At 40.1% G+C, this 14,299-nt stretch overlaps 2 protein-coding genes and 1 long non-coding RNA gene across 5 annotated transcripts; 1 reads left to right on the top strand and 2 right to left on the bottom strand.

The window, feature by feature from the left end:
- Window positions 1–460: 460 nt before the first annotated feature.
- On the top strand, window positions 461–8,753 carry kat7b (K(lysine) acetyltransferase 7b). 3 transcript variants are annotated; one of them, XM_034708030.1, is made up of 15 exons: window positions 461–556; window positions 670–750; window positions 1,725–1,875; window positions 1,969–2,217; window positions 2,352–2,434; window positions 3,445–3,531; window positions 3,666–3,764; window positions 3,866–3,976; window positions 4,123–4,314; window positions 4,546–4,635; window positions 4,783–4,923; window positions 6,809–6,902; window positions 7,123–7,269; window positions 7,395–7,501; window positions 7,768–8,753. In XM_034708030.1, the coding sequence occupies exons 2-15, from the start codon at window positions 733–735 to the stop codon at window positions 7,867–7,869; spliced, it is 1,671 nt and encodes a 556-aa protein (XP_034563921.1). In that variant the 5' UTR covers window positions 461–556; window positions 670–732; the 3' UTR covers window positions 7,870–8,753. The 3 variants fall into 3 exon arrangements, with proteins under 3 accessions (XP_034563921.1, XP_034563920.1, XP_034563922.1); XM_034708029.1 differs by having other exon boundaries at window positions 551–750; XM_034708031.1 differs by lacking the exon at window positions 461–556 and having other exon boundaries at window positions 563–761.
- LOC117830499 lies at window positions 8,385–9,587 on the bottom strand. The gene is made up of 6 exons (XM_034708643.1): window positions 9,379–9,587; window positions 9,100–9,196; window positions 8,970–8,999; window positions 8,774–8,827; window positions 8,552–8,623; window positions 8,385–8,419 (listed from the first exon to the last, which is right to left on the bottom strand). Exons 1-6 carry the CDS (start codon window positions 9,481–9,483, stop codon window positions 8,385–8,387), a joined length of 393 nt encoding a protein of 130 aa, XP_034564534.1. The 5' UTR covers window positions 9,484–9,587.
- Window positions 9,588–12,528: 2,941 nt separating this feature from the next.
- On the bottom strand, window positions 12,529–13,012 carry LOC117829625. Its single transcript, XR_004634649.1, has 3 exons — window positions 12,896–13,012; window positions 12,666–12,744; window positions 12,529–12,568 (listed from the first exon to the last, which is right to left on the bottom strand). It is a non-coding gene; the product is annotated as an uncharacterized LOC117829625 (long non-coding RNA).
- Between the last annotated feature and the right edge of the window lie 1,287 nt (window positions 13,013–14,299).

Consider the following 14,299-nt stretch of genomic DNA (forward strand, 5'->3'; position numbering starts at 1 on the left):
AGTGCAATGTAGTAGATGAATATAATAATAAGATATTTTATGGAATAATTTACAATATTGCACATGGTTATTGAGGCATTGCACCGGAAATCAAAGTATTGCACATGTATGTGATATATCACAGGAGTCTTAGTGGTTAACAGTTTGATTATTCATGAGGGATACGGCCTGAACGAAGAAGCTGCTCCAGTGCGGGGATGCTCTGGTACTCAGAGTTCTGACTTTAATGTTATAATTCTGACTTCTTTACAGAATTCTGACTTTAATCTCAGAATTATTAGATTAAAGTCAGAATTTTTTCTCAGAAATCTGACTTTTTTTCTCAAAATAATAATAATAATAAAAAAATACATGTTGGACCTTTTTTTTGGCCCTAATCCTCTTCCGTACAAATGTAAGTGGTTTATTTTATACATTCTATGGTTTTCACCACAAGATGGTAAAGGTTTACTAAGCCGACAGTCCACCTGGGATGAACTCTGTCTGGAGAGCTGCTCTCTGTCGCCCCCTGCTGGTCCGCCCGACACAGTGTTCCCACCGGAAATGCAATACTCTGGTCAGTCTGTGCGGGGAATGTGGCGCGGGAGACCCAGGCAACGCTCTGTACATACACAAACTTCAGCCTGAAATCAATCAATAATCAGTTTATGTTTTCTTCCTTTTGTTAAGGTTGGGGGGATTTTATAATTCACGACAATACAACTCTTGGACGTCCCGCTGATCGAGGAGAATATGCCTCGTAGACGACAGGTAAGAACAATGTAGGTCGTTAGCTAAGTTAGCACCGATGTGTTCCACTCTGGATGTGAATATCAGACCATGATGCATTTAAAAGCCCGACTACTTAGCATGGTAATACAGGATATAGTTGTGTATGATTTCAGTCCACTTATCATCACTTACAATGTCTTAGTTATTTGATTGTATTAGTTGAAATTATATGCTTTTGCCAACATTTTCAGTGAACGTGTTATCAAGTTAACCGATATAAAACTTAGGCGATGGCAGCGAGGAGCTTAACCAATTCTTTAATTATGGTAAATTATAAGAGGTATCTGGATTATATGTATGCCGAATACACGACAAGGCCCACATTAAGGGCTTATTATCGGCAATATGTGAACCTGGGTTATACAGATAGGACATATCTGGCACAACATATTAAACTGTGAGACTTCCTAATGAGTTTCGGTGCCACGGTGAGAATGGGGTCAGCTTTGCTAACGTGGAAGGCTAAGCTAACAATAATAATGGGCTGCTGAAGTGCTCACCGGGCTATCTACTTCGCCGGGGATCCCTTACTGTCATAAGCAATGCCATCGTGTTTGCAAAGTTGCGTTTTATCAAGTACAGAATACAAACTGCAGTGTAGTATAACCTCAGAGGTTAGTCACAGCTATTTAACCAAATGCAACGACAAGCTAACAGGAGCTATCAGCTCAGTGGCCTCCTCTGGAGTCATAATACCAGGGTGAGAGGACTTGACAGCAAGAGGCAGACACGAACTGCTCCTCGCACACAACATCCCGTCATTAAGGAGATTTGGTTGCTGTTTAAGGGTGATACATCAACGTATTAGCATGCTAACCTGTTTGATTGTGCATTGTAAGACAGGCCACCATTGCTGTCATGTCTAGTTGCCATAGATGCATATGCTTGGGATCTGTTCTATGAAATGAAGAATTGGGAGCTTTTCATTTGAGCTCTCCTTTGTCCCCTGACAGAGACACATGCCAGGGAGTGGGTCAGATGGAACTGAAGACTCTGACTCCTCTGCTGAAAGAGAACAAACCAACAGTTCAGAAAGTGACGGACACATGCCCAAGAGACAGCGCCTCACCAGAGCCTCTACTCGCCTTAGCCAAAGCTCTCAGGGTCGGCCAACATGTCTTGTATCCAATACAAAAAAATCTCTGAGTATTTCATACCAGGTGTTACATGATGGTGGTTTCACTCCTCTTGCTGTAGATACTCCAGACTTGAAACGAGCGGTGGACCACGATGAATCTCCACCATTGACGCCCACAGGAAACGCTCCCTCCTCTGAATCTGAGCTGGACATCTCCAGCCCAAACGCTTCCCATGATGAGAGCCAGGCCAAAGATCAAACCAGCAGAGACTCTGATAAGGACCTCTCCCATCGGCCCAAACGACGCCGTTGTCACGAGACTTACAACTTCAACATGAAATGCCCCACGCCGGGGTGCAATTCTCTCGGTAACATCTCTACTTCCTGTTAAATTCCATGGTTCCTAAAGGGTGTCCATGTTGATTTTAATGGAATGAATCTTTCAACTTGCATTTTTTTAAGTTAATAAAGACAAGTGACCTCCTCCTCCACTTTTTCACAGGTCACCTCACGGGAAAACATGAACGTCATTTTGCTGTATCAGGCTGCCCTCTTTACCACAATCTGTCTGCTGATGAGTGCAAAGTAAGTTCATGAAAACAACATCTAGTTCTTGTTACCTTTTAGTTATATGTCTGCTGGTATGTTCATTAGCATGTATATATGAAGGTTAACCAACTGTTAATCTCTCTGTATTGATGTGTTTATCTTAGCTGTTTTCACACATATACAAAACTCTTAAAAATGACCTTGCCAGACCCTTTGTGAAATGTCAGCAGAAGTCAATGTCAGCTGCTGAGGGACTACAGTGCAGCAGGTTACATTCAGGAAATTTCATTAGTGCAAATGTGCAGGAGTTGATGATGTTGTATCTAAAAAAATGCTTCTGTGGTGTGAATCAGTAGCAGAAGATGTCTGTTTGCACCATTTAATCATGTTTTGAGTTCATAAACAGGGTCACTGTAGGAATAGGGTCAGGTCTTTTTGGTACTTCTAGTACAGCATCGCTATTCTCGTCATTTGCTTTGTCAGAGCAAAGGAAGCAGGTTTTGATACTCTGCCCTAAAATCCTAAATTAAGATCTCAGGAGAAGCATGTCTCAATGGACTGATATCCTCTATCAAATAACTGTGCCAGTGGTTACAAGAGCCCCGGATTCTGGCACTATGCATGTGCAGAGCTGATTGGTAGCACATTTCGATAGGAAGCGCTATTTGATAGAACACTGGTAACTTAGAAGAGTGATGTAATGGATGAAAAAAAAAAAACATCACCACGTAATGAAACTTCCTTATACTTTCCTCTATATATGAACAGTTAACCTAAAAATGAAATCTAGTGTGTCTGAAAACAGATGTTATTGTGTTTTTGTTGGCCTTTTTGGTCCTTCATCTTCTGTGATGATCTTTGATACCATTTCTGATATCAAGTCATATTTAACATTAAGTCTTTTTGAACGTCTGCATTGAGTTACATGACTCATTTGTTGTTTATGTGTAACATTGTAAGTATCTAATCTTTATGTCAGCAATGGCAAGCTCAGTTAGATTATATTTGTGCATAGACTATAATCCTTCCATTCCTCTTCATTTCAGGTTAAAGCCATAAGCCGAGAGAAACAAGAAGAGGATGTGAAGACTCAAGAAGAGAGCAACTCGCGAACCCATGCAACTCGGAACCAGGTAGTTTATTGTTTTGATGATCTGATTGATCAGCTTAGTTTCTGACAGTAAGCATAGAAATGTTGTAGTAATAGTTGTCATGGTGCAGGCATGATATTGTGAAGAGAGTCAATGTATTTCTTACTGTGTTCCAGACGCCAACATCAAAACAGAGCAGGTACAAGGAGCAGGTGGCTGAGCTGAGGAAAGGAAGAAACTCTGGCCTTCAGAAGGAGCAGAAAGAAAAACACATGGTACATCACCACTCACGTGCTGCTATTAACTCTTTTTGCTACTGCTGTGACTCTTATTGGTAGTTGGTTTGATTCCTTTTATCTCTTCCTCTTGTTCATAGGAGCATCGTCAGACGCACGGCAACACCAGAGAGCCTCTGCTGGAGAACATCACAAGTGAATATGACCTGGAGCTCTTCAGGAAAGCCCAGGCCCGAGCATCTGAAGATCTGGTAATAAACTGTTTATGTCTCCTTTAGTGTCCCTCTACTTATATTTCAATTATTGAAGAAATGGTTATAAATACAGGTTAATGAATGAGTGATCCACACAAGTTAAGTCTAAGACCAGCTGTAACTTCATGTATTCCTTCCGGCAGGAGAAGCTGCGTATCCAGGGTCAGATCACCGAGGGCAGCAACATGATCAAGACCATTCTGTTTGGCCGGTACGAGCTGGACACCTGGTACCACTCGCCATATCCGGAGGAGTATGCACGCTTAGGTCGCCTTTATGTTTGCGAGTTCTGCCTCAAGTACATGAAGAGCCAGACGATTCTCAGGAGACACATGGTGAGAGACAGGAACTGAAATCTCAAAGTCTTTGACGCACATTTTGAATGACATGCTTGATTTAGTTTTCGCTGTTCTGGTGTTTTTTTTGCTTGTTTGGGTCCTCTCTAATATTTCAAATTATGGATTTAAAAAATGAAAAAAAAAAAAAAGATCCTCAGAAAGATGCAGAATTCTTTCTAATAAGTGCTCGTTATTCCTCTTATGTTGTACATTGTGTGTCTGTTCAAGGCCAAGTGTGTGTGGAAGCATCCTCCAGGAGACGAGGTGTACAGAAAAGGAGCCATATCTGTGTTTGAAGTTGATGGGAAAAAGAATAAGGTAGGGAGTTCCCATTATCTCCTTTACTCAAGGCTTTGCAAATATTTGTAGATCGGCTTCAACCTGGCCGTCAGAGCAAACATTTCAGTGACGTCCTATTTTCAAGCAAACCATAATGAAGGGAGTGACTGATTGTTTCATCCCCAGATCTACTGCCAGAACCTGTGTTTACTCGCCAAGCTCTTCCTGGACCACAAAACACTCTATTATGACGTGGAGCCTTTTCTCTTTTACGTCATGACAGAGGCCGACAACACCGGCTGTCATTTAGTGGGATACTTCTCCAAGGTAAATAAATACAACTGTTGAGATTGATGGTATTCTTAATCAGCTACTTTACACATTAATTTCCTACAAGGATAACAAACATATGGCACATAAATGAAATATAAAGTGTAGATGTGAAGAAACCTTTAAATTAGGGCTGTCGAAATTGACGTGATAATAACAAGTTAGTTTAAATTCTCCTTAAAGCCACAAATTTATTTGAATCACGTTTTGTGTATGACCCTCCCATAGTTTGGGAAATTAGGAACAATACAGCAGTAACGTAACATTGTGGATGACAAGAAGAAATGAATAAAGATGTGTTTTGAAAGGCAAGTTCAGCTTTAAAGCACTGCCACGTGGTTCTCTGGACAAGACCAAAGTTATCTGCATTTACTGTCGATGTAACGGAGACGCATGGACAATGTGTCTGTTGTTGTGATGCATGAGCTCAATCACTTTGTGTTGAGCTGCTTAAAAAAACAGGATGTTTAGTTAGTTGGATATTACATGGTGGTAGTGTAACGACGTAACTTGTTTAATCTCTTCGGAACTGTTAAACTTCAACAGTGTTAACTAGAAACTGAATTAATTATACTTAAGGGCTGTGGGGAAGAAAGAGCACAGGACAATTTCTGCTGTGCGTCGTGATGCCTTTAATGACTCTTCCTTAACATAGGACAACAGCACATCGAACATGTGATACCTTCACTTCAACTCAAAACCATATCACCATGAGCAACCTTAAAGAGGCAGTGCAATATATGAAATAGAAGTATTTCGAACTTCATTAAAGAACTCGATGATACAAATACTTAGACCAAAATAAATCTCATCTTACAGAAGTATTACTAAGTAATGTTACATTCTGGTCAAAATGCCCTTTCAGCAAATTGTGTGGCATCGTTGTGTGCCGATTGTTCTGGACAGTATTTGTCATTGTTTGGATTGCTGCAATAATAATAAACATGTATTTGCATAAAGCAAGCATATTTGTCCACTCCCATGTTGATAAGAGTATTAAACTTGAAAATGATCCCTTTTAAGGTACATTTAGAACAGATAAAAAATATGCGCTCATTTTGAGATTGATCGCCATTTAACTATGGACAATCATACGATTAATTGCGATTAAATATTTGAATCGATTGACAGCCCTACTTTAAATATACCTTCTATGGAAACAATACAGAGGACATACGCACAGAAACAATCACATCTAGAGATTGATTAAATGAAAATGAACCTTTTTATTCAACAAGGTGAATCCCCAGTACTTGATCGCAAATTGAACAAGGGAGGTTTTACACAAAGGAAGATATCTGTCTAGGTTAATAATTATGAAATTATGAAACTAACTAATATCCAAAACAAACAAGTTAAAGCTACTGTCAGGAGTTTTAGCGGGTTAGAAAATAGACTGAAAAATATATTGATGCCTCTTTGCCCTATTGTGGCCTACAAATGAAAAGGCTATTTAATTTTGAATGCCTGAAACTGCCTGCCGGGGTTAGGTGTCAGAGGAAATGATTTACTGCGCGCTCCCCTTTTTGCCCCAATTTCATGACAAAGAATGTGTTTCTACACTTCACTGTTAAAAATAAAGCCGGAGGGGACTTCTTGAATATCTATGCTTCACATGTACAGGATCAAATCAGCAAGTAGATAAGAGGTACTGCTTTATATACAGGGGGCACTAAAATTGAGAGAACCTGAAAGTTTCTCACAGGAGCTTGAATCTATGTTATGAAGTAGAACTTTTTCTCATTTACAGATTTGAAAAATGTTACTGCCAAAACTAGTCGACAACTGCAGTTTGGAAATGATACAAATTGTAAATTCTAATTTTGTAAGTCATATTTGTATACACAACTCAGTGTCATGTGTTTCTCTTTTTTACTTAAAGGAGAAGAACTCCTTCCTCAACTACAATGTGTCCTGTATCCTGACCATGCCGCAGTACATGAGGCAGGGCTTTGGGAAGATGCTTATTGACTTCAGTATGTGCACATGTTCAATAACCTTCACTTGTCTTATTCTGTCCTTTCATTACTGTTAATGAAAATGGCTGTTAGCTTTATATAGATCAGAATATTCAGAGTAAAAATGACTTTCATGTTCAAAAACCAAGAAGAACAATATTTTATATAATATGTATTGTTTGCGCTACAGCAAGAGTGTTTTAATTTTTCAATTTACTAATCTCTCTGCCTGGTTCAGGTTACTTGCTTTCCAAAGTGGAGGAGAAGGTGGGCTCCCCAGAGAGGCCTCTGTCTGACCTGGGCCTCATCAGCTACCGTAGTTACTGGAAGGAGGTGTTACTCAGATACATGTACAACTTCCAAGGAAAAGAAATCTCCATCAAAGGTAACACAAGTCAAGCAGCTTTGATGCAAACATGTTTATTAACACATAAAAACATTTAAGGAACAGATGACATACACATGCATATAATGAGAAAGACATTAACTGCGGTAATATTTGATGCACAGAGATCAGTCAGGAGACTGCTGTCAATCCGGTGGACATTGTGAGCACCCTGCAGTCGCTGCAGATGCTGAAGTATTGGAAGGGGAAACACCTGGTGTTGAAGCGACAGGTGAGGTTTTGCTTGTGAGGTTACTGATAAAATGCATCATCTCCAAATAAAATATGTGTAGCATTATTAAAGATAAAGCTAATTTTGCAGGGATGTCATACCTAGATAGAAATTAAAATATAAAATACATGAGCTCTTTTCTGTGGACAGAAATGCTGTTACTTCCAGTCACTAGAACTAATATTTGGTGTTTTAATTTTATACTGTTAGCCTTTTTTTTTCATGAACCCTTGTCACACAGCATCTTTTTTTCCCCTTCCCTCTAGGACCTGATCGACGAGTGGAAAGCAAAGGAGATCAAGAGAGGCAATAGCAACAAAACCATCGACCCAAGCTCACTGAAGTGGACCCCTCCTAAAGGGACATGAGCACCAAGAACCTCAGGCTACTGAACCAACTCACCTCTAGCCTCACCAGCCACAAGTAGCCTCGACTCACAAAACTCAATAAAGACGAGTGCTCTTCTTTCTTTCATGTTTTTCCTTTTCTTCTTTGTTTCACAGAACAGTTTTTTACTTTTTTATTCTACCTTTGTTTGTATTTTAGACTCCATATGTTACAAATCTGATGATTTTTGGTTTTCTACACCAGAGAGACTTCTTTGTCCTGTTTGTTTTTAAACCTGCTTCTACTCAGCTTTGAATGTTCAATGATAAACGGTCCAGTGTGGTGGATAACATGAATGTTTTGCTTTTTTCATGCAAAAAAAATATACCTACATTTGGCAGCATTACAGGCTGTTTTTTGTATTAATACAATAACTGTTAGCATGAAGTGAAACTGTAAGCTGAGTGTTATCTGAGAAATGATGTATGGTGACGTCTTTGGTTGGTGTTAAATTGTATAGAAGAAAACAATAATGTACTTTTTTTCCCCAGCTCCATCAATACAGGAATCGGACCCACTCCTCTGATGAACCTGCCAAACAATGGTGCATTATTCAGATATTTTTCATTTTCTGGGAATAATTGAGAAAAAAAAGACTATACCACTGTAGGAATGCACATAGAAATAAAACAACCTCAGGTTTTTCTACGGATACAATCTTACCTTGCTCGTGTGGTTTCTCCAAAACTTCAGGCGCGGTGGTTGTTGCAGACGCAAACACTCTGGTTAAAAGTTCTGCCAATACAGAAAACAATCTGAGCTCAACATTTGACTGAATTTACTTTTTACTTTAATCATAGATGTTTAATGTGTATTAGCAATTTGATATTTTTAATATCAATAAAGCTGCCTTGATATTTTGAAATGAGTTGGTTTTGTGTTTACTGTCGCTGGAGATGCTTCTTCCCATCAGGCCCACAAACATTTCTCCTTTATTTCCTACAAAAGAGAAGAAGATGCTCACATTAAGACGTTTTATGGACATATGGACAACATAGGGATGCTGCCATGAAGTAGCTGAAATGAAATTGACTTTTTTAAGCTGTTATTTTCAACTACAGAGCAGCATCAGGCTACTCACGTCTGTCTACTTGAAAAGGTTTCTTTGTCCCTGTGAAAAAAAAACAATTTATAATCTCAGCCTAGAAATTAAAATTTGAAAATACACAAAAAGTGTGTAATTTTTTTAATGCAGAATTGAGTCTAATCACCTGAGCGTTTCCCCATGAGTCCGTAGAAGCGAAGGGCTTTAGCTCTTTTCATCAGGCTGGACATCGGTTGGGTGAGACCTGTGTCTGCGGACTCATTCTGACAGTCAAAAACATAAAAACTGTGATTTCTTACTGCAGTTAAAACAAGGAATTAATTTACCTGTTGCTTAAATTGCTTGTTACCCCATCATATTCAATTTCCCTCAACCAGTAATTTAAAACATTTCTACAAAAAAAAAGTAGCATTCTCCCAGATACCAGATGTGAACCAACTCTTACCTGCCAGTCTTCAGATATGCCCCTCTCCTCGTCCTGATAAGCCTGATAAGTTTGCACCAAAGCACAAAAAGTCACAACAACAAGCTGGAGCTTCCAGTTATCCATTTCTAGTCGACAGAAAAATACTTCAGTTACTTTTCTTTTCAATAAAAGGGGCTGAAAAAGTTACGAATTGTACATATATACATTTAAAAATGAACTCTAGCAGGGTTGATTCATTCTGTCTACCCTAACTGTATCCAGGATGCATTTATACTTTTACACCCTCTGCTGACAGACCCCTCCCCTTTATACATGATTATGCCCTTGCCTTCATTGCATTGGAAACCCTCCAAAAAGGCTTACTTTAGACTACGTAGTCTTTCTTTGCAGCTTCTAAACATAAAATATAAAAAAATAAAATGTTGAATGTTTTTAATGGAGCAGTATTTCTCCAGTTGTGTCATATTAAAAAACGTACATGCAGTGTTTAACTCTGAGAAACGCCGACATGTTCAATAATATTTCAGTTTAAATATTTACAATTGGAGACCATCTCCTTTCATCTTTGTTTTTATTAGACATCTGGACCTGTATTGGTCTAACAATATTCCCCTGTAACTCATCTGTGACCTTGTGATGTACACACGCTTCTTTGATATGAGCGAGGACATGGGCAGGAGTATTTGTGTGACACTTTGCAAACATAACTGTCTGCTTTGAAGGTAGAGCTTTATTAGTTGGCCAATTGACTCTGTGGATTACTGTTTGCTCTGGATTTATTAAGCAAAGCAATCCAGAGGTCAAAGGTCATATGAGCTACATAAGCTGCTTACCAGAAGTCAAATGATGATTTACCAAACTCCAACAAAAGACTGTTGACGCAATGATGAAATATGAATGAAGTTAGTTGCATATCATAGCCTAAACCTTACAGACAGTGTCAAAAATGTATATATAATAATAATATAATAGTAAATATTTTAGCATCCTGACAAGCATTGTCAGTAGGATTATTTATTTTTCTTCTGCTGAGATAATTACCTTTTTAAACCTTTTCATGATCTTTACTTACTTAGCTCTGTTTTGATAAACACTGAGCTCTTATTTCCACACTGCGGCTTTAGAAATTTCTAGAGGGGCAATTACTTGACAATCTGTGCGCTTTAAAGACACCCACTTGAAACAAAGCTGACACACACGTAATGCTTTGATCCATGCACAGGTGCTTCTAAAAGCAAGAATAGGTCCGGGACAATTAGGCCTGAAAGGCAATTAGACCTGAACTGCACTCATGTGCGAGCAGGCTGATCTACAGCTAACATGGAGAGCTAAATCAAAAGGAATCAGAGCGAAAAAATTTGCATGTGAAATGATTCAGTCACAAAGAGCTGACTAATGACAGGACGCTGCATTTCCATCATGTGACGCAGGGGGGAAGGTTCTGATGTTTTTTTTTTCGTATTTTTAGTCTGTTGTTGCGTCTGATGTTACGCATTGATCAAAATCACCTTCAGACATGTGACTCTTCTCATGCTCAAATAAGATTTTAAATCTCAATAGACTATTGGTGTGAAACAAATGAGATCATGGGCATGGAAGAATTTTCTCCCTGAAACAAGCAACGGCCAATAGCGCGCCACGATGCTGATATGCAATCCCACATTATACATCATTATATATAGCCAAACATACGATAGCCCTGAAGGGCAAAATACAACAATATTTCGCAAAGCACAACATTTCAAAAAACGGATAGGACAAAACTTGACAGCTTAGTCCCTGTAATATCACCTTATACCATCTTTTTGTCCTGCTCTTCCCTGCCTCATCCTTCTTCTGTCTCTTCCTCCTTCCTATTTCCCTGCCTCAACCTTGTACTTTCCCACCACTGGAATTGAACCCAGAGCCATCAGTCTGAAAGGCAGATGCCCTGCCCACCATACCACAGAGCTGCTTGACAGTGCATGCTGTTTTTTTGTCGTTTAATTCCACTTTTTTGTTGTAGTAGTTCAAAAGCTTCAAAAAACGATTTTGTTGTAGTAGTTCAAAAGTGTTTCCTGTTCCATCTCACATTGGAAGCCAATAGTGTGAATTGAACCCAGAACCATCAGATTGATAGGTAGCAGGTCTATCTTCAACACCAAAAGGCTGCTTTGTTGAGCTTCTTTTGTAGGTCTTTTCATTCCACAATTTTTGATATTGTACTTCAAAAGCACAGTTTAAACTAAAGTGTGATGAAGTGTTTCATTTCCATCATAATACATTTCAAGTATTTGGCTAAAGTATTCTTTGTCGAAATATTCCTTTATCATTTCCATCTCCTCTTCCATTCCTTCCAACTCAGTTTAAAATGTGTGCAGGGACTCAGCTGATTAGTAGTAATTGAAACAGCAAATTGTGTGGAGCTGTCGGGCTCTGTCCAATTAGAAACAAGAAGTGTTTTCCCTACCCTTTCTGTTTTGTGAAATGTCATCGTGTTTTGTGAAATATTGTGTTTTCTGTAATGTTGTTGTGTTTTTGTAAATGTGATTGTGTTTTGCCCTTCACAGCCACCATACAGACTTATCTCTGCCAATGATATATATATGGCAGCAAAAGTTAAAGCTAACTTCAGTAAATAGCTACAGTTTAGCCATTCAGACTATTTCCTCAAGGCAGAGGTTTCTATGATGTGAACATGTGTAGTTGCCATAGACTGTATAAATAATGGACGTAGTATCCGTGACGTCACCCATCTGTTTCTGAAGAGCTGTTTTGAGGCCAATTGTCGGCGGGAGCCACATTGCTGCTGTGGAGTGATTGTGACGTAAAGAGGCGGGCTTTGAGCCTCCTAGCCAACAGCAACAGTCTTCCTGCCTGTCAATCAAGTCAGCTGTGCCTCTCATTGGAAGCCTCATAATCTCTAATCTTCGAAAATGCTGCATTAGAAAAAAATTCGTCCCCATACAGTGTGCGCCGTTTGAGAAATTAACTATTGTCTGCATCGTCTGCATCGGCTGCATCGGCCGGACAGCAGTTGACTGCGTCGGCTGTGTCTGCTGTGGGCAGACAGCAGTTGACTGCGTCGTCTGCATCAGCTGCGTTGGCTGTGTCTGCTGCGGCCGGACAGCAGTTGACTGCGTCTACTGCGGCTGGAAAGTGGAGAGCGTCTGCTGCAGCCGGACAGTGGACTGCGTCTCTGCGGACCGAGACTGGCTGTGGAGCAGGTCTACAAATTTTCAAAACACAGTGTGTTTGTATTATTATTGTTATTGCTTATGTATCTTGTATAGTTGGATGTTGTATAAGCTCTCTCTCTCTCTTACCCTCCACTGTCTGGCTTGCAGCAATCAGCTCAGATTCATCACCAGGCCACAAAGAAGCATCACATGTGGACGTGACTGCCTGCAAACAACAAATGAAATATAACTATCTATATTCTATGAAGTAGAAGTTATTAAATTCTACTAAACACACATTTAGCTGAATATCAGAATGTTTCACGTATTCTGCTCTGACTGTTTAATAATGAATACATGATGAAGTCAACACTTACTTGCTCCTTGTCCCTGATGAATTTCCTGAACCTCTTCATCTGGAAGCTGGTGATGTGGGTCACCGGGGTGTTCAGCCACCTCCTCGTGGAGCTGTGGGCCTTCAGCACCACCTCCCTCTGCTCGGGGTGATTTTTGAGGGCATGGTACTGACTGTACAGTCCCCACATCTCCTCAAAGGTGTGATCCTCGAAACCCTTCTGGCCGTAGATACATCGGGTGATGTTGGCCTCCAGGTGACAGGACACTTGAGGGAAACACTCCACATATTCTGTGAGGTGGTCCTTTACCCACTGGTTCCCCACCTCACCCTTCCTGTGAGGATTTTTCATCTCTTCTCTGTGTTTGTCCAGAATGGACAGGCAGGCCCCAGCCTGCTCACAGCAGAACTTTGTTTTGATTGGTCAGCATGGCGGCCATGCGGCCAATCACATGTGAGGATATAGGGTTCAGGAGATGGAGGGGAGGCTGTGTATCCTAGCTACATCTGTTCCTTCAGAGAGTCTTCTTGAAGACCGGGCAAATACTCACTGAGAGGAGAAATCGGATCAGCCCACCTAAACTGAGGCATCCGATTTTTCTAAATGCCAACCTGAGGACTTTAATAATGTTTGATCATAAGCCTAACCCTAACCCTAATCCTAACCTTAACCTTAATAACAACCCTAACCCTTACCCGAACACTAATCTTAACCCTAATAACAACCATAACCCTAATCATAACCCTAATCTTAACCCTAACCCTAAGCCTAACCCTTACCCTAACCCTAATCTTAACCCCAATAACAACCCTTACCCTAACCCTAATCCTAACCCTAACCCTAACCCTAATGGTAACCCTATCCCTATCCCTTATCACAACCCTAACCCTAACCCTAACCTTAAACCTAATAACAACCCTTACCCTAACCCTAATCCTAACCCTAACCATAACCCTAATCCTAATCCTAAACCTAACCCTTGTCACAACCCTAACCCTAACCCTAATCCTAACCCTAATCTTAACCCTAACCCTAAGCCTAACCCTTACCCTAACCCTAATCTTAACCCTAATAACAACCCTTACCCTAACCCTAATCCTAACCCTAACCCTAATCTTAACCCTAACCCTAATCCTAACCCTAACCGTAATCTTAACCCTAACCCAAATCCTAATCCAAACTCTAACCCTAACCCTAATCATAACCCTAATCATAACCCTAACGCTAACCATAAACCAAACCATAATAACAACCCTAACCCTAATCATAAACCTAACCCTAACCCTAACTGTAATGTGAACCCCAACCCTGATCATAAGCCTAACACTAACCCTAATCCTAACCTTACCCTTAATAACAACCCTTACCCTAACCCTAACCCTAATCCTATCCCTAACCCTAATAACAACCCTAACCCTAACCCTA

The sequence above is a fragment of the Notolabrus celidotus genome, chromosome 18 (assembly GCF_009762535.1).
Source record: "Notolabrus celidotus isolate fNotCel1 chromosome 18, fNotCel1.pri, whole genome shotgun sequence".
NCBI lineage: Eukaryota > Metazoa > Chordata > Actinopteri > Labriformes > Labridae > Notolabrus > Notolabrus celidotus.